At 53.8% G+C, this 19,429-nt stretch overlaps 5 protein-coding genes across 5 annotated transcripts; 1 reads left to right on the top strand and 4 right to left on the bottom strand.

Moving 5' to 3' along the window:
- Positions 1 to 582: 582 nt before the first annotated feature.
- Positions 583 to 2,312, bottom strand: GCG54_00014831 (NAD-dependent protein deacetylase hst1; the record flags this gene model as incomplete). Its single annotated transcript, XM_045414652.1, has 2 exons — positions 583 to 1,907; positions 2,057 to 2,312. The coding sequence occupies 2 exons, from the start codon at positions 2,310 to 2,312 to the stop codon at positions 583 to 585; spliced, it is 1,581 nt and encodes a 526-aa protein (XP_045260774.1).
- A 3,773-nt stretch (positions 2,313 to 6,085) lies between these two features.
- Positions 6,086 to 9,243, bottom strand: GCG54_00014830 (Protein kinase domain-containing protein ppk32; the record flags this gene model as incomplete). The annotated part of the gene is made up of 3 exons (XM_045414651.1): positions 6,086 to 7,662; positions 7,721 to 8,564; positions 8,632 to 9,243. Coding segments are annotated over 3 exons (3,033 nt in total), but the record flags the coding sequence as incomplete, so codon positions are not given.
- A 1,065-nt stretch (positions 9,244 to 10,308) lies between these two features.
- Positions 10,309 to 11,621, top strand: GCG54_00014829 (Branched-chain-amino-acid aminotransferase cytosolic; the record flags this gene model as incomplete). The annotated part of the gene is made up of 2 exons (XM_045414650.1): positions 10,309 to 10,549; positions 10,606 to 11,621. 2 exons carry the CDS (start codon positions 10,309 to 10,311, stop codon positions 11,619 to 11,621), a joined length of 1,257 nt encoding a protein of 418 aa, XP_045260772.1.
- A 693-nt stretch (positions 11,622 to 12,314) lies between these two features.
- Positions 12,315 to 12,815, bottom strand: GCG54_00014828 (uncharacterized protein; the record flags this gene model as incomplete). Its single annotated transcript, XM_045414649.1, has 2 exons — positions 12,315 to 12,390; positions 12,559 to 12,815. The coding sequence occupies 2 exons, from the start codon at positions 12,813 to 12,815 to the stop codon at positions 12,315 to 12,317; spliced, it is 333 nt and encodes a 110-aa protein (XP_045260771.1).
- Positions 12,816 to 13,516: 701 nt separating this feature from the next.
- GCG54_00014827 (DNA replication ATP-dependent helicase/nuclease dna2) lies at positions 13,517 to 18,554 on the bottom strand (the record flags this gene model as incomplete). The annotated part of the gene is made up of 5 exons (XM_045414648.1): positions 13,517 to 16,303; positions 16,445 to 16,849; positions 16,903 to 16,992; positions 17,044 to 18,441; positions 18,507 to 18,554. 5 exons carry the CDS (start codon positions 18,552 to 18,554, stop codon positions 13,517 to 13,519), a joined length of 4,728 nt encoding a protein of 1,575 aa, XP_045260770.1.
- Positions 18,555 to 19,429: the final 875 nt, after the last annotated feature.

The following is a 19,429-nucleotide window of genomic DNA, read 5'->3' as shown; positions in this document are numbered from 1 at the left end:
ATGGGGAGGCCCAATCGCCAGTCGGCCTTGTAGTAGCAATCCAGTATCTGTAGCAATCGAAGAACTCAGTCTTTCACTAGAAGGAATGCTTCATTCAATCGATGATTGAATCGACGCGCATAGCTCGAGTTCAACAAGTCATATGACAAGCTGTTGGGCCGATCGGGCGAATTAGGGTGTGGTGGTTGTGCTAGACCGCAACTCCGACTCCGTGGCAATGGGCGGTGGAGACTGAAATTCGTGCCCAAGATCCTAGCAGGGTTCTGTGTTTTTGTGGTGACCCTCGCTGGTGAGGTAAATTTACCACAACAGGTGCAACGTGGCGATGGCCGCAGCCACATGAAGTGTAGACGCATGCGTCGCCATCGGCAATAGTGTTGCCGTCTTGGGTTTGGCTTTTTGGGCTGTCGAATCAGGGCGCTAGTATCGCTTCTCAAGACCGACTGAACCATCGACAAGGCGCTGAAAGTGCGCTCGAGGGGTCAATGCCCGGGTATCCTTCTGAAGGTAGAGCGAAAGTAGGAAAACATCAAATTTAATGAATCGCTGCACAAAAGTTGTGGTTCCGCTGCAAACAAGCGCTCAGGTGGACTTCCTGGGCTTCATCGACTTTGTCGGTCTCGCAGGCTTCGTCGGCTTCACAAATTGGTCTTGATTTTTGGGCGACTCTTGCTCTTGCTTCACTAGCGACGTGCCGGGCCTGACGACTTCGAAGACGTGTCTGCTCACACAGCTTCCTTCGGGTCGGACATCGACAACCTGGTCCTCGGGAACCATCTCGTGCTGCAGAGGCCAACCTGCACGGCGACACAGTTCCGAAACGACAACGTCGCAGTCGCCCAGCAGGTCGATGTCGAAGTTGATATGACTGACAGCTTGTCGCGAGATGTAAATCTGGGGGATGTTGCCAGGTAGCCAGCTCACTATTTCTGACACCGGCGTCACCTTCAGACTCGTACCAATAACGATGACAAGATCGACCTTGTCACGATCGTGCTCAGTCAGGCGACGGCTGAACTCGTCAGGCAGAGCCTCTCCGAAGAAGGTGATGTCCGGCTTCATGACACCCGCGCTAGGAACGTCATACTCATCGTCGGTTGTCGAGTCATCGGAGCTGAAGCGGCGGCGCTTCCTCTCGGTCCCCGCAGACCGCTTGCGCTTGGTGCTGCCATTGGGGCGGAGGTTCTGGATGCAGCGAGGGCATCGCGGAATCTTACCAGCCTTGATGTCGGGGAAGATGTCGTCACCAACGCACTTGAAGCCGCATTGAACGCATGTGGCAGTTGCGAAAGAGCCGTGGCATTGAACCATCTTGTCGGAAGAGATGCCCGCCTTGGCCTCGAGGTTGTCAATGTTTTGGGTGTAGTTGGTGAGCAACTTGCCCTTCTTCTGCAACATTGAAATGAATGCATGGGTAGGGGTGAAACGGTTGGTAGACGGCAAGATGTCCTTGGCAACAGTGTAGAAGATGGTCGGGTCCTGCTTAAAGACGGAAATGTCAAACACTTCTTGCGGGTCATTGAGGCCCAAGTGCTCGAGTTGTGAGTAGAGACCACCCTTGGAGCGGAAGTCGGGAATGCCAAGCGAAGTGGAGATTCCGGCGCCAGTGAGGACGATGATGTTTTGACTCTTGTTCAAGAGTTCCACGGCGTCATCAACCGTGTTGAAGCGCCACAGCTTCGCGCGCTTAGACAGCTCTCTGCTAATGGCGAGCGACAAAATGCTGAAGTAGGCCTCATCTTCGGCACCTTCCAGGAAGTTGGGTGGTTTGATGCCAAAGGCTGACAGCAACTTCTTGGCTGTGTAGCTGCCGGCATCGACGGTCCTTCTACAGAATTCTGCGGGACCGAGTGCTCTGAGCTGGTGGCGCAGGACCATGGCCTCGTCAGGCGAGCATGTGTCGGGATCTTTGGGTGTGGGTGGGCGAGTTAGCATCAACAAAACGCCAATGGTGGGAAAAACACGTAATCCAAGGCTAAAAGTAGCATTGTATTGCCATGCCCCTTGTCCGGGTAATTGGGGGGGAGAGAAAGTGTCAGAGAGAATTGCGACCTACCATCTGAGGAAAGTTTGGCATCGCCCAGCTCTGCGAGAGCGTCTTCCAGCAAGGACTCAGTTTCCCAGCAGGACTCCTTGGCGTCTTTGACGCGTGCGTCGAGTTCTTGAAGGCCGACGGCGTGCTTGATGTCGTCGAGCGTCGGGTTTTCGGGTACCTTAAAAGTGTCCACCTTGTAGGCCGCGCCTGCCTTGGATTTGTTGTTATTGCGCTTCTTGACCGTGGCGGCCTTGCTCGCCGCCCGTTGCGTCTTCATTTTTGCAGCTCTGTTCTGTTGACTTTGCGCGTCTGTTTGCTGACGGATGGACTGAAAACAAGACGGGAGATGGCAGATGGGTTGGTGTGATGAGATCTGATGGAACGAGATGAGGCAGACCAAGTGTTGTAGTAGTAGAAGTAGAACAACGCAGGGTAGCTGGGTACGTGTCTCGTTGAAGGTGAAGTGTGAGCGCGACTGCCGACCAGCCGATGTGGTATATTTGTGAGACAGGGCGAAAAATAGCCTGGACAAAGACGGGCCTGGTATGGACTGGGTGAAGGGGAAATGAAGAGCGACAAAGTTGGCGCAGAGGGGAACTCTTTGGCCCTCGAAATTGCCTCGCGAAGCCAAAGGTTGACTCGAAGGGAGGGGATAAAGATGGGTGAGGTTGAAGTTGTGTGTTTGGTTTGACGGAAGAAAGAATTATTAAGTTGCAGACGGTCGGGCCCTCGAGGGTAAGAGAAAGAGAGGAAAGAGGGTTGGGAGGGAAAAAAGGATGCCTTGGCTGCAAATGAGATTTGGCTGTGGCCGAGTTCCGCCTTTTCGCTCGAAACCCGTCGGTTATCTCCCTGCTGGGTGGCGTGACGAAGCTGGCCCTGTGTGCCCAGGTCTTTGTCTAACAAGAGATAGATTGTAACTGGCAAGAGCGCGCAGTTGGTTGATCGACGCGATGGTGAATCAACAACGACTGGGGGGTGCTCGTTCGGAGAGCAGTTGATGGAGAGGGCAGTCGAGGGAAGGAACGACGGGTAGTGGATGGGATGGGAGGGGATGGGACGGGAGAGAGTTTCCCAGAGTCGAGTTTGACGGAGGGAGGGAGAGGGAGAGATTAGAGAGAGTTGCAATAGGTGGCGGGGAGAGAATAAAGCCGACCGAGGGGGACAGGATGGTCTGGAATTAATGGGTTGGGATGCGTGTGTGTGTTTGGATCCAACGGGATGGACGGGATGGGATGGGATGGGCAAATAGTGTAAAGGAAAAGCCAGCAGCAAAAGACGAGGTAAAGTGCAGGCCAGTACGGTTACGCAGTAGACGTAAAGTAAGGTCCGGTCAGGTAATGAATGGGTATGTAATGGAATGGGAGTAAGTCCCAAGGTAGACCAGGTTGTAGGTAAGCAAGCGAAGGGGAAAGAAGAAAAATAGGCTAGCAGCAGAGGGACGTGAGTTCCGAGGGAGAAGGGAAATACGAAAGTGGGCGCCCAGATCTGGACCCTCAAGACGATCAACTAATGTGAAGTGGATGAGTGCGCGAAAGCGAGGTAGCTGCTCTACTGTGGTGGGAAAGAGAGAGCGAGTGAGAGGGAAAGAGAAAGAGTACGAGAAGGACGACGAGGGCGACTGCCACCAATGCAAATCCACCTCACCTCAGCCCAGATCGAAGCCAGGTTAAAAAAGGGAAGGGCAATCAAAAAATGGCAGAAAGGTTGACCGGGGGGTACCATCTTAGTCGTTGGTAATGCCCAGACAGGACGACGACATGCAGCCCGATACCTAGATTCTTTCCTGTCTCTGTCTGTCTCTCTAACCTGTTACTGGTATTACGAAAGAAACGCACGGCGATCGATTCCATTTGCATCACATGGCTGACACTTCAATACATCCACGCGTTACAGCACGCGAAAAGGAGACGATGAGGCAATATCAGGTCAGGTCACCGGGGAATAGTGCGCAAACGCAAAAAAATGCAAAGAAGGGAAACGAAGCAATGAGAAACGCAAATGTACGCCGAAATGTACCTTTGCAGTTTACGTCCAGGCAGCGGACCGGGAAATCTAACCTAACGTGTGTGAACGTGTTCAATCTCGTCCAACCAGACCTCAGCTCGCAACATGCTTCCAGTCAGCCATCACAGTCTGCAGTCCCGTCCTTCCGTCATCAGAAAGAGTTTCGGAATCTGGCTCCAAATGAAACTCCATCATCACCAGCTGATTCCCATTCATCACGGCTCGTGAATCTGCATCTACACGTTCTACTCAACTCTAGACTTCCGCCGTCGTGTGTTCCGTGCTGCTCTGATATAATAATCATCACCGTGTAGACCTTGGCTAATGTCCGACCGGGGGGTGGTGAGTGACAAGGGACCAAAGGGACCAAGACACACACACCACGCACGCACACGAGGTCCATTCCCACACAGTCAGTTATGCTCACCGTACCACCGCCCGACGCCAAAAAATCTTATCAGCGACGTGAACATCAAGCCCGATTTCCATCACTTTCCAGACCTTTTGACAATTCCTCATCATCAGCATCAACTCCGGCCGACTTCTAGCAGTCTCTTAGCATTTCAATGAGTTCCCTGCGACTGTGTGGCGGCCACAAACGTCTGTCCCTCCTCTACCTCGTCTTAGCTTGGCTTGTCTGATCCGAGCGAGTGACGCTCCCAGGATGATTAACTCCTTGGCGCCAAAAATGTACTGTACCCCCTTATCTACCTCCGCCCTCCCTCTCTGTCTCTGCCTCTCTCTCGCACTCACCTAGAGGACAATGGCAAAGCCGATCGAAACCAGCTTCCAACATCAAAAATCACCATTCACCGTTCTGCTTCTCTTCCTCCCCCTTTCGGCAAAGTAAGTGCCAAGGGGTTAACCGCCTTCCACGCCTAGCTCGCTGCTACCAACAACATGAGAATTTCTCAATATTGTCGTAATGATTGTCACTTTTCAGTTGCTCAGCCCTCAATGCATCATCGCTCCAACAGAACGCAGAGTACCTGAGTTTTTTTTTAAGCCTGCGCCAAACTCGCCCTCAAGCCAACTTTATGCCTCTTTCTGATCCTGCATGTGACGGGCCACATCCCGGCTGGTTGCGTGCGTTACCACAAACGCTAACCAACCCGATGAGCCAAACGCCATTTGAGAAAACAATAATGAGGAGGGGAAACCCGAGAAGAACAGGTGCCCCCCCAAAATTGAGAGATCCGAACGGTCTCAAGAAGTGCTCACTCCTTTGCCTGGCATAAATGCGTCCAACTTTGTGAGATGTCAGCTCAAGTAGGTCTTAACAGTAGGAATACTGCTTGTGTGGTGTAAGATCGAGATGATTTGCGCAACTCGACTGACACCCCCCCGGACGCGCCTCGGCCTCCATTGCCGACCGCAGCAATCACTCTCCGCAAATCATCGCATCATGGACACTTCGCCCCCTCATGAAACATATCCGTTCTCTTCCCAAACACCCGTGTAATCTATCAAAGTGATAACAAAACCACCCTTCCAATAACCTGCTGGGATCCCAAAGCTTGCCCAAACTGTTTCCGGCAGACTTGACGGGTTTCTAAATCAGAGAGGGTGAGAGAGAGTAAAGGGATTCTCGATTTTTAAAACCCACCGTCTTGGCCCTACCTTCCTCCTTGGCGGATCATCGCCGACGCGCCCTTTTTTTTAGGACTTGCTCTCAGTCCATAAGTCTCATCGAATCTTGACTTTGCGGGGTGGTCGGCCCACCAAACATGCCCCGAACACTAATGTTGTACACTCCGGCGCTATCGCTTCATCTGCGACTTCATGAGTCGTACTGTCTCGTATCTCTACGTTGTGAAATTCCCAGTTGAAACTATCCGCTCAATTCTGCCTGTCAACTGTACAATCGTCGAACCTCAAGATTCAGTTTGCATCATATTGCATTTCATCTCAGACCGTTCGGGAACTCCGCGCAGTCAATGGGCGCCGCCCCAGAAACCAGAACTCTAGAAGGAAATATATGTGTATCATGTAAACAACACTGGGATGCCCAGACTGACAGCATTCTGCCGCTATTTCCAGTGCCCGCTAAATGAGACTTTCGTACTTATCCAACCCGCTCTTAGGCTGCTGCGACTGTTGTTGTTGCTGCTGCTGCTGCTGAAAGCCAGACATGCTGTTCATGCTCATGTTGTTCATCATGCTGTTCATGTTGCCGCCCGACGCCATTCCCATACTGCCCATGTTCATTCCAGGCCGCGACCCCATAGTGTTCATGCTGTTCATACCGCCCATAGTACTCATCGACGGTTGACTCATCATGCCCATGCCGGTGTTAGTTGCAGGCTTGTTGAATGCACTCATGCCTGACTGCGTCGGCGTGTGACTGGGCGGCGGTGGTAGGCTAAACCCGGATGAGCCGGATGAGCCCATTGAATTCTTACCTGGCGGTGGTGGCAAGGAAAATGAGGAGGACTGCGACAAGCCCGGCCTCTGCCCGCCAAGCGACAAGTTGGACATGGATGAGTTAATGCCGCCAAAAGCGGAGCTCGGAGGTGGCGACATGGAATTTCCGGCCGAGAAGCCCGGAGTTGACGCCGCCGACGACGACGACCATGGGTTGGACGTTGCAGTGGCCGCTGTAGACCAGTTGATTGAAGAACTCGTCTGAGTTTGTGGTTGTGCTGGTGTTTGAGCTGTTGGTTGCAGAGGCTTTGAGAACTGAGTCGATGTCGGAGTCATAGCTTGGAACCCACCCAAGTCAGGCGTCACCGTACGGAAACCTGGCGCTGGCTTTGACGCTCCCAATTGCGACGTTGACGGCACATTTGTTTGGGTCGGACTCGGAGTTGACCATGAGAACGCCGGAGCATTCGGAGTTGCGGATCTGGATCCGCCAACAGGCGAGGTAACTCTGGCTGGCGCAGGCGCGTCGTCCCAGCTAGGGAAGGCTTCCGACGTAGATGTTCGTGTTGTTTTGCCTTTGACTAGACTCTCGAAATCGTCATCTGTGCCACCGTTAGATTGATCAAACCCAGTTCCGCTCACGCCGCCGAAGCCCAGGAAGTCGTCATTCGGAGCAGCTGTGCTGCTGCCGTTGGTTCCGGACAGCTCTTGCAGCTTCTTGGTTTGCTCATCCTCAACTCGTCTGGACAGCTTCTTAATAAGGTCCATGAAAGTCTGGAATTGCTTTAAATTAAGCAAAGGCCCAAGACTCATGTGCCACAAAATGGGGAGAATGTCCATGGCCACGAAGTCAGCATCGGCAGCCTCGCCCACAACATGCAAGACGCTCAGAGCCGCCATCATTACGGCAGGCTCCTTTGTCTTGATGGCCTTGACCAAGGGGACAATCTTCTCTTGCATGGTGTATTTGTCCAACATGCTCGATGATGCAGAGGGCTTCTTCTTCGCACCGAAGGCGTCAAGACCGTCATCTTGGCCATCCGGTGTTCCGCCGCATAGCACAACGAAAGCTTGGCAACCCCGCACCTTGATGGCAAGACTGCTGGTCTTACTGAAGACCGCTGCAATCACGGGGAAGAGCTCGTTCTTGATGGTGCTAAAGTCAAGGACTGGTAGAATAGAGGGGAGTCCTCTCAGAGCAGCGTCAACAACAGCAGGAGTTGGCGCTTCAATTGCTGCGTATACCACAGGTAATATGTCTTCACAGAAGTTAGCTGACGTCCATGCTTAAGAGAGGTTCTACGCGGGAATCTTTACCGTCAGTAAACTCCTTGCCGTTACAGTTGTTGCAGATAGTTGACATGTGCTCAAGGACAACCATCAACCCGGCGTCTTTGGTAGGGTCTCTCTCCGGTGCTTGATCCTTCTTCGGAGGAGGAGCAAACGTGTCCTTGAGGCTTGGTCGAACCTTCTCCGCAAATACTCGTCTCGCTGATGGCAGCAAGTCGACGATGGTGAAGACATTCTGAAGAATGAGGGCGATGAGGTCCTTGTCCTTCATTTCTTCAAGAAGTGCTGGCATCAACTTCTTCTCCATGACCGTCTTTGGGAAGGACGGCAGAACCTTGACGAGACCGCGCATGAACTGAGCCTTTTCATTGGGTGTCTTCGCCGGAAACGCATCGAGGAAGCGTATTGTGGACACAAGCACGTTATTGAAGTATTCGCTCTCTTGAAATTCCCGGGCTGTCAACCGTTGAGCCGGCCGACGGGTGATAAGGCGCGGCAGAACATGAGTTGACAATTCTTTTGGTAATGGTCGAGATGACAAGAACTGGTTCGAAGTAGATGGAACCGTTGATGAAGAGGTAAATGTCCTCTTATAAGTAGATAGACTGCCATGGGCTTCGATGGGTGACTTGTGTGGTGAGTTATAAAGAGACACAGCCAGAAGACCCAACGAGAACATGTCGGCAAAAGTTGTAAAGTTGTTATCAAGAACGAAATCAGGAGAAGTGTAGTCGAGGTTCAACTGCACAAAGCGAGGCAGTCGAGGGTCCGGGTTGAGTACCTCCGAGAGGCTGATGGGTTGGAATGATGTCGGCTTGTTTGAGCCCTCGGAAGGGCCGCAGAAGGCCAAACCGCTGATTTTCCAATCCGACTGCTCCAGGTTAGCTGAGATCAGTACGATGTTTGCCTTTGTTATGAGCTGGCAGGGGTTGACTGACCTTGGAATTCACAAGAATCGCATCTGGAGTAAGGTTTCCATGGACTAAGCCCGCATTCTCATGCAGGAACTCCAGAGCTTTGCTGATCTGGAGCAGTCCCTTCTGTATTTCCAATTCGTCAATCTCCAATTCGCGCCGGCGGCGCACGCCGTCCGAGTCTTCCGTGACATATCGACTCGACCGACCGCCTACCCCACCACTTCGCTCCTGGTCGTCCTTGTCTTGCAACAAGCTCGCCAGCGAAGCCGTGACAGCTTCCGTGACGAATTGCAGCCCGCCACCCCTCGTCTCCTCAACGGGCTCAACAAGCTCGAGGATGCTCGGGTGGCGCAACTTGGCCAAGCTTGATGCCTCCTTCTTCAGCCTCTCTACGACCTCTTCTGTCGCCCGCTTGAAGGCCGACGCGCCGGAACGGCCCAAGCTATTGCCATGACTGTCGAGGCCTTTCTTATCGAAGACGAATACGCTGTAGGGCTTCCCGGTCGACTTCTTCTTGCAGTCGTAAATCTTCCATGGGCCGGCGGTGGACGTCTGGGTGGAAGAGATGGAGTAGTTCGCAGTGATATTTGTCGATGATATCGACTTGAGCGCCGAGGAGAACATAATGGCGTGTCTAGGAGCTCGTTCGTTGGTAAATAGTTCGTCTTGGTCGTCAAGGCGGAGGAGACAGGGCTCGAGGAGACTCGATCGTCATGACGGACAGGGTACGAATTGGGCGTGTTTGCGCCAAGCTGGGACCCGGCTGTCAACTTCTCGCGCGCGCGCAGGAGGTGGCCTCTTTGTCTTGGACGGTGACGCAGGGCGAGGGCTGTCGTCGCAATTCCGGCTGTATCGTTGGAATTCAATCAGAGGCTCGATTGTGCATCGATTCGAAACTCAATGACAGGTGGGTGCACAAATTGGCAAGTTGGCTCAAGCTGATGTTCAGCCGCGTCGACATCCACGTCGCTGATAGGCAAGAGCGTCCCAAATGCAATCAGCAAGATATCCATGTTTTAGCGATGATCCCACATAAGGTAGGTAGGTACTACGGCAGGCACCCCTGCAGCTCCGGGTTGGGTGCCGTCACAGTGTGGTCTGCATCCAAAACACCTCCCGCCAAGCAAGCAAGCTGGGTTGGGCAGCTCCCCGTACCTTAGGTACCGTACCGCCTTTACGCGGGACGGCTTAGGTTGCCTGTACCGGGGGCAGCCCACTTTTGCTGGTCGCAGCTTAGGTGCCCCCAAACTCCTTAGGGGGGTAAAACTGTCAATGAAGCCACCAGAGGGGGTGGCTAGGGGGCCAATTGTAGCTACCTTATGGCTGACCTAAGCTTGCAGTCGCAGCACTGGACCTGAAGCTGCAGCGCGACGGGTCCGGCTCCGGGGACCCTGAATGATTGACGATGGAAAGCAACGGCTTTGCAACAGACCCAAGTCCGATAACGCTCCGATGGGCCTTCTGACTCCTCCGCCTCCACGCTATCTTCAAATTGCGCCCGACTCTGCTTTTACCACGCTCTGGATTGGTCAATTGGTTCCGCCGTTGACCGCAATTGACATATTCCAGCTTTGTTTTCTTGAAAGAGTCACTCTCTTTTGTTTATTTAACTGCTTCGTCCCGCGCAATCTTTTTGGTTGTACAAACTCAAAAACTCCTGTTTTTTTTTTCCTTGTATACCCACAAACAGCCGTCGCCATGATGCGACAACTTTTCCCGCGCGCCTCCCGCGCCGCCGGTGCCTTCAGGTTATCACAGACTTCCCCCAGACTAGCCGGTGTGGCATGGCAGTCAACAAGACTCTACAGCGTCAAGCCCGAAGCCGCTTCCGCGGCCAAGCCCGTCGGCATCGACGCCTCCAAACTCACCATTGAGAAGACCAAGAACCCGGGAACGCTGGGCAAGCCGGAGGAGCTCGTCTTCGGCCGCAAGTTCACTGGTCAGACCACCTGTGACACCTAATGATAGATCGCAATTGCTGACCGCGCGCCGCAGACCACATGCTCACCATCGAGTGGAACCAAGAAACGGGATGGCTCGACCCCAAGATCGTCCCCTACCAGAACCTCTCTCTCGACCCCGCGACCTGCGTCTTCCACTACGCCTTTGAGTGTTTCGAGGGCATGAAGGCCTACAAGGACAAGAGCGGCCAGATCAGACTCTTCCGACCCGACAAGAACATGGCCCGCCTCAACAAGTCTGCCGCCCGTATCGCTCTGCCCACGTTCGAGCCCACCACCATGATCGAGCTCATCTCCAAGTTCGCCAACCTCGAGAAGGACTTCATCCCGGATCAGAGGGGCTACTCGCTGTACCTCCGCCCGACCATGATCGGCACCCAAAAGACCCTCGGCGTCGGCCCCCCGGGCTCTGCCCTGCTCTACGTCATCGCCTCCCCCGTCGGCCCCTACTACCCCACCGGCTTCAAGGCTGTTTCTCTTGAGGCCACCGACTACGCCGTCCGCGCCTGGCCCGGCGGTGTCGGCGACAAGAAGCTCGGCGCCAACTACGCTCCCTGCATCGTTCCCCAGCTCGAGGCTGCCAGCCGCGGTCACCAGCAGAACCTGTGGCTCTTCGGCGAGGAGGAGTACGTCACTGAGGTCGGCACCATGAACATGTTCGCCGCCATCAAGAACAAGGAGACCGGCCAGAAGGAGCTCGTCACCGCGCCCCTCGACGGCACCATCCTCGAGGGTGTCACCCGTGACTCCGTTCTTGCTCTTGCCCGTGAGAGGCTCGTGCCCGAGGGCTGGATGGTTTCTGAGCGCAAGTACACCATGAAGGAGCTCGAGGAGGCGTCCAACGACGGACGTCTCATCGAGGCCTTTGGTGCTGGTACCGCTGCCATTGTCAGCCCCATTCGCACCATTGCCTGGAAGGGCAAGTCCATCAACTGCGGCCTGACTGAGGCTGAGGAGTCTGGCGAGATTGCGCTGAGAATGAAGGGCTGGATGGAAGCCAGACAGTACGGTGATGAGGAGCACGAATGGAGCTATGTTGCTCCCGCGTAAGCATTGGCCAGCAATGAATTGTAGATCTGTAGATATCCAAGAAAGGAAAGCGTGTGCAATAGAACCTGAGAAGCTTCAAAACGTTATTTGTCATTTGGTAGTGATTTGTTCCTCTCGACACAGGTCCTGGCAAAGTGAAGCTGTCTGTCAAGACCGAACACAGCCTTACCGCTGTTAAGAGCAGTTGAATGCCCATACTTGGCCAGTCCAGAGCCGCCGGAGTGGTTTGGCCAGCACCGACAATGAGTCAACGTAGATGGAAGCTCCGTTGAGCTTCAACGTCATTGGAAGAAAGAGATGTGGCTGCCGCCTCATCAACTCGACTCATGTATGACCATAAATGAAATCTAAGCATTCGGCAGCGCGCGAAAGTCTTCGTAGAGATGTAAAAAAAGGAAACTAGTTCAAGGTCGGTCATATACACTTTTTGTCGGAAACCAGAGACTTTCGCCAGTACGGTAGGCGAAGCTTCAAGGTCCCGCCAAATTCTCTCCTGTCTTGGGTTTTCCCCTCTTCTCTCCAATCCTCGCGGCTCGGGATCTTTGCTTCCGTCACGCCATTTCTCTCCTTTCTATAATTCTCTTCCCCTTCGCCGGGCCAAGAGCTTTTTTGGCTTCCAAAGTCAAAACAGAAAAAAGTTCGGGTTTCGTCGAATATGTGTAATTGCTGCGCGTTGTTACATGAATCCGCTCCTCACTTCTCGGGGTCCGGCAGGATGCCCTCCTTTTCTAATCTCCTTCTGGCCTCCTCGAGGGCCCACGTGTCGAGCCTATCGTTCAAGCAACGTTAGCCACAGTCGACATCGAAATTGCCTCAATGCTGGCGATTGTATGCGAAGCCCGTCGACATAGCTTTGCAGCCAGAGGAGAACCCGGAAGGAGATATCTCGTGTTGTATCCGCCTTTCTTCGGGTTGCGGGGGAACGAGCTGCACTCACGAGGTATCAGGCTTGAAGGCGAGAACAACGCCGGTGGCGATGATGCCTCCGCAGAAGAGGGTGTAGAAGGGGAGCTCCCAGCCCTCCTTCTCGTACTTCTCACCGGGCTTAACGCCCCAGAGCCAACCGGACGGGGGATCGAAGTCGGAGCCGCCACCGGCACGGCGGGCGGTCACGGAGAAGGCCCTCGTGGAAGGAGCGGTGGTCTTGATGGCGCGGGCGGCGCGGATGGCCGCGGTCGGACGAATCGCCGGCATCGTCAGGGTCTTTCGATTGCGTCTCGAGGGGGCGAGCGTGCCAATTGACGTGTTTCGGTGATGGGTTGGGCGGGGTTTGAGAGGGGAGATTTCGCGGGCGCGGTGGGCGGAGTTTGCTTCGTTGCTCACACAGGTGAGGGAGGCTGTTGGACTGGAGTTGGATTCTCGGGTCCACGTCGGGATGGTTAGTCAGCGAGAGTCACGTGTGCGATCGAGGTACCGACTCCACCCGACCAGTTACGGAAATGGCACCCCGAAGAGTACAAGACGGTTGCCTCTTTTGTTGAGGAACAGGAAGATCTCTAAAAAGTGACGAAAGCGATTTGGGAGTTGTGCGACACGTGTTGCTAAGATCCGGAGTTGTGTCGGCAGGTTGCGTCTGAGGCAGAGTTTCCAAGACCTGCGCTGCATCGCCGATTGATTGGTCTTCACAGAGCCGAAGATGCGACAACTCCCTCGGCCTCGGTATGTCCACCGGACCCCGTCTTACCCAAAAGTCGTCTGTCCTTTCTATGTCTCGTATCACTAGGGGGCAGAAACAGCTGCGATGACAAAGATTTACGCGGAGGTACCTGATACCTGCAATAGCCTAAGAAATGTTACGCGTCGCCAATAATGACACCCAACGCCTTACATCTCGTAATCCTAAAGTTATCATTGGATCCCAATACCAATGCCGTTTACTCCAATACATGCATATCTCAATAACCGCCGTTTGTCATGTCATTCAGAATATCCCTGAGAATGACTTTATCCTTCATAAGCACTTTCTCTCCAATCCTTGCCCGCTTGGGCTCAGGTCGCCGGTTCTCCTTATCGACACCCAACCCCAACTTCGGGATCTTTCTTGGACTGATGCCCTTTCTTGGGCTCATACTCTTCTTCGCCTTCAGAGGCGAGACGCCGCTGGCGGTCAGCTGTGTCGGCGTATCGTCAAAAAAGTGATTCTCCAAAGCATCGGCAGGTAGGTCGTAAATCCAGTCTCTCTCCTCCATCAAACTGATGAACTTGCTGAGCATCTCTTCTTTTCCGCTGCCCTTCAACGTGCTCTTACTTCCGACGACGAGAAGCTTGGTTTTGGCGCGAGTGAAGGCCACGTTGATGCGGCGCCAGTCCTTCAGCAGGTCGCCGATGCTGCAGCTATCGTTGCTGCGGACGAGGGACAAAATGACGACGTCCTTATCTCTGCCTTGGAATCGATCTGCAGTATGCATTTCCACGCCGACATGGGCGCGAAGACCATGCTTGAGCAAGGAAAGTTGTGAACGATAGTGTGTCATGACTCCAATCTCTCCATCAGGCACTCCGACAGTGAGCAGACCCTCAACTAGTTGCGTAACTATGCGTGCCTCGGCCGGGTTGACAATTCGATTTCCTTTCGCCTCCTCACGGGTCAGGGGCTGAAGCGTGTCGGTGTTGACAAACTTCACACGGGTTTCACCATCAAGCAGGTCACGAAGCCAGCAGCAGCTTTGCGCCATTGATGTGCAAAATGACTTCGGAGTGCCTGGGCGAAGTATGGTCGATGAGTCGTAGTGAAGCTGTTTCAGCGCGCTCATGTTTGGCACGTCAAGCTTCTTAAATCGTAGCTGCTCAGTGCCGCATCGCAAGCGCCCCTTGTAAATGAGGGTGTTGCTGAGGGTCATGATGTCTTCGCACATACGATACTGGTGTTCCAGATTGACCACCGAGTCAGGGTGTGTATCTGAGAGAAGCTTGAACAAGCTGACATCAAGACCGCCTTCGCGTGCCTCCTCATTTTGGACGAGAGGCGGAAGCTGGTTGTGATCTCCAACAAGGACGAAAGTCTTTGCCATTCGGATCGGCCCAAGACAGATGGGGAGCGTGATCTGAGAGGCTTCGTCGACTATGCAGTAGTCGAATGTCCGTTCGTTGAAGAGCGGATGCCCAATACCGAGGCAGGTCGTTGCGACAATCGGCGTGTCGTGCCATGCTGCCTTGATTTCATCGAAAGAGTTCATCGGTTGGCCGGCCAGAATCGCAAATTGCTGCACATCGGGGTGGACTTTGGCGGGGGCGCCGAGACGCAGGACCGGCGTCTTGTCGTCCTTGAGCTTGAGAAGAATGTTGTCGACAGCGGTATGAGTGTACGAGGTGAGCAGCACACTCTTTCCCTGGGATGTGAGGGCTCTGATGATGTGAGCAATCGTCGTTGTTTTGCCTGTACCAGGCATGCCGAGCACCAACGCATAGTCTTGAGCACTCATGACTTTTTCAATCGCCTTGCGTTGATCCACATTCAGGGACTCTTGGTCAGCGATAGTATACTGCGTGGGTGCTGCCTTGAATCTCGGCGGAACAAGGTCGACAACAAGCCGGCGGATTTCTCGAGAGCCGAAAACACCTTCCGCCATGGTTTGTACGAGGTTGTTTCGCACGACCGCCATGCCGTTGCTGAATTCGTCTTTGTCGAGTCGATAGCGGATGGGTGCTTGCTGGATCTTTCCCTGGGCGTCGTCTTGGGTTGAGCCTTCAGGAACAACCTCCATGATACTGGCAAAGACTTGGTTGTTGGACTCGTCAAAGCCTGGTTGACGGATTCGCGCGTTGTGCAGCCGTCGATCGACGGCCACGCTAATCCTCTGCTTGCGGACAGCGGTTACGTAGCCCAGCGCAAGCGCAAAATGTCCCTGCTCGTCGGAGACGACAATGGGCTCACCTACGGCCAGCTGAGACTCCAGGAAAGAATGGCCAGGGTTTGGCAATCGCTTGATGAAGGTGTAGTTAAAGCGGTTGATCTTTGAAGTTCCCTGGTCTTCGGACCACGAGCCTTCCTCAATGATGACATCCGAGAAACATCTTCCCACCTTCTCTCGCTCTTGACTGACCATCGTCCACAACTCTCTCTTCAGCTTCTGCGTCTCCTTCTCCTCCTTCGTCAGGAGATTCTCCCATTTGAGAAAGAAATCCTGATGCTTGGGTGTAAGATGCTTTACTACCTCGTCAAACTGCACATCCATCCCGCTCGTTTCTCCATTGCCGTCATCTGCAAGCTTGTGATAGATGAAGCACGGAGCCTTGGCGTAGCATTTCCCGCACATGTTCTTACTCCTTTTCATCGGCGGCAGCTGAACACTGCGTTCTCGAATATGACATGCTAGCTGGTTTCTTTGCATAATCATGTGCCGTAGTTCGTGACGGATGGTGGGAATGCGCATCGTCTGGGATGTCTCCATGTAGTAAAGGATGCCATAGACGATTTCCAGATCATAGCGGTCTGATAGGAGCAAGTTGTACAGAGCTGTTTGCGCCATGTGGTTGGCGTTGGCATGCTTCCCCGTCTTGACCTCGAATGGTACGGTCAAGGTCTTGAGATCTTTGCCGTCTTTCATCGTGACTTGGACAGTCGCATCGATGTTTCCTTTCAGGCCATACATGGGTGACCAGACATGCTCCTCAACATCAAGCAGCTTGCTGACACACATGTTGGCTTTTTTGCCATTGCGATCCTGTACGACAGCATCGAGCTAATCTGTGTTAGCGCTGCGGTAAGAACCATCTGAGAACGGATCACTTGCCTTTGGTTGAGAGGACACAAAGGCCGAAGCCCAACAACTCAACTCAGTCATCTTAGACTGCAGGTGCTCCCTGGCAATACTCGTGCTGACCTTGATCTTGTACAGGTCTTCTACATGTTTGTCGATAACCTTGTCGATAATTGTGCTGAGAAACCGGAGATCCCATTTGTTCGCCATGAGGGCTTCTTGGAAGATCTCGTGAAGCATGGTGCCGTAGACAAGAGGAGCAGTTGCTTCGCTAGTGGCTTTGACGCGGTCTTGCAAGACTGCCCGCCGCATGCAACTGAAAGAATCGGCGACGACTGTTGCGGAGACCAGTTGATCGGGATGCAATACGAGAATGTTTTGGGAATCATCAATGATGCATCGTCCATCGGCAGAAAAGTCGCCAATGACGTGTACGTATGCTTTGGGGTGTGCTGGTGTCTCGAACCAGTCTCCGCGGAGGTGTATTGTCCTCATGGTCTTGCTGTTATCCTTTTGCACGATCAAAATCTAGAGTCAAGTAAGTAAAGGTTGCAGTTCAACAGCAGCTGAATGCGGCCTACTTTTTCCATTCTGGACCGATCACGATCGTCTGTGTACTCGCTTTCTAGGACATTGGTCACCAGATATCGCTGAATGGCTTTGGGTTTTGTCTACCTTCATCTTAGTATTTGCTACCGGGGTAGCCGTTGGTTGGGACGTACAGCAGTTGTGGATGGGGCGTGGGATTGCTGAGCGGTCTGTGTCGCAGCGAGTTCTGCAGCGTCGAAATCGAAGTCTCCGCCGAAGTCGTCACCAAAGACATCATCCGGGTCGTTATCCAAAGGAGCCGGTAAGGGTCTCGGCGCGGAGGCAGGCTTTGCCGATGTTGCAGATTGAGACGCCAGATGTATCTCTGCAGTTTCCATAATCCCTTCCGCGGCCTCGAAAATGTCTTCATCCAAATCATCAAACTCATCATCCATCGCGATGATGTCCTGCTTGGCTGCTTGAACGGGCGGGGGCACCGGGGTAGTCTGCGTCGGCTCTTGCTGGGGATTGGAAAGACTCATACCGGCCTCTAGTTCCAAGAAAGTGTCGTCGTCGAACTCGTCAAAGTCATCGTCGCCATAGTCGGACTCGGCAGCTGGAGCAGCAGTCTTTTTGTCTAAGCCCAGGTCCTTTGCCACAGCCGTATGAGAGCTATTGCCCGGGGGCGGCAAATTTGGAATCCGAGTTGGTCTCGGCGTTGGCGAGGACGGCGGCCTTCGCATTGTATCCGTCTTTCTCTTCTTAGGAGACGGCGTCTCGAAATCATGCTCGGGCAGTAGCTCAGGTGCCTCCTGTGGCGGGCTGTCCTCTTGAATGCTCCCGGTGACGGTGTCCAGCAACGCGGTGACTAGAGAGTTCTTGGAGCTGTCGGTCGTCTCCCGTGTCAACGTGCTGGTTAACGAAGGCGTATCTCCGCGGTCCACTCTTCTCCTCTTTGGCCAATTGAGGCCGCAGCTTATAGCTCTCCGCAGATTAGCATCGCCACCAGCGGGGGCTGGTGCAGTCTTGAGGTTGCGCGGAGAAGAGGAGAACATTAGGTGAGCCAGGGCGGGATTCGAGACGCCGAGGGGAGTGACGTTGCCGTTGCTACTAAGAGAGAATCGATCCCAAAGCTCCAAGGTTGGGTCGGCATGCGGCGATTTGAGGGCCTCGCTGAGCTTCTTGACGTTCACAGCCGGCGTTGCGGGTTGGTCGTGGGCAGGGGACGACACTGGTGAAGAACTCCTGGCACGCTTCCGGCCTTTCCTTTGCAACATCGGGGAGAGGGCGGCGGCATAGGTGCGGTCATCTTTGTTTCGTTCATTGTCCCATAGGATCCGTTCGCCTGGCGAGGTTTGGGTCTCTTTCTTGGGTACATTCGTCTCCATCAGATCTCGCCAGCTCAACTTTGTTGACGGGGTGACGGAGAGGTCGCCGGTCGCATCATTTTCTTGGTCGCCATGTGTTTTATCGGCGGACTGGAATTGGAATTGGTTCAGCTTGTTCTTGGTCTTATCGGATACGGGGGCGAGAGGTCGCGACGTGGTTTGAGCAGTGACGGGATTGCTTTTCGAGCGTTGCCATGAGCGGTTCTGAGGCAATGTCAGCCAGCAGAAACGGAACGGGTGGAGGGGTACCTCAAGTTTCGAAGACATACCTTTGGCCCTGGACCAACATGCTCCGAGTATGACTTCTTGAGAGGCATCTCGGCGATATTGGGTCAACGTCCAAGAAACTATCACGGGAGTGCTTTGGGATATTCCAACCAGGTCGAAGCAGGGGTCATGGAGGAAGATGGACCAAGGTGGGTGAGTGGGAGACTAGAATAAAGTGGTTGTCCCTCGACGCGCTCTGTCGCGTCTCCTCAAGACCGCGGCGGCTTTGCATAGGGGACGCGCCGCTGCACGTTCGCGGTAATTTGTGGGGCGTTAGGTACAAAACATCGCCCCTGCACACTCAGGAATGCAAGTCACCGCGCACTTGCTCCCCACAAGTATTCGTAATTGTTCGCGTCTTGTTCCTTGCTGCTTATGTGTTGCAGGAGGAAAGCATTGGCTAGCGATTGGTGTCCATCAGATGAGCTGCAGGGTGTTGGTTTCCCCGAGCAACGATGCACGATGGCTACTTGAGCGCCTTACACACCTAGGTACCTTAGGTACAGAGCGCATGCTCATGAGACTGTGCAGTCGGGCTCAACTACAACCGATCGCAGAGAGGTAAGTGTTGAAGTGAAATGTCCAAGTGGCTGTTAGAGAGCATTGCGACATTGCAAGGTCATGCATCCGCCCTCGAATTGTCGGTGGTTTCCAGAATACCCGACCCGACCTCGACTTAATTCCACATGGAGAAACGCTCTGCCGAATGGCCGGGGCGCCCGGGATCTCCACCCCGCCAATGAGACAGACCCACTAGAGCTCTGCTAGCAGCTCCGTCACTCCACGACGACGTCAGGACTTTCAAGCCGCAAGTCCACGCTCGACTCACAACCACTGAACCTTGGAACTCCGACTTTCACCGCACCAGAACATCTTCTCTGCCGGTCTTCAAACCGATCACTGGTTTTCAACGTCCAGGACATTA

The sequence above is a fragment of the Colletotrichum gloeosporioides genome (assembly GCF_011800055.1).
Source record: "Colletotrichum gloeosporioides strain Lc1 chromosome Unknown consensus_66, whole genome shotgun sequence".
NCBI classification, from domain to species: domain Eukaryota; kingdom Fungi; phylum Ascomycota; class Sordariomycetes; order Glomerellales; family Glomerellaceae; genus Colletotrichum; species Colletotrichum gloeosporioides.
This window is presented reverse-complemented; position numbering and strand designations above follow the sequence as displayed.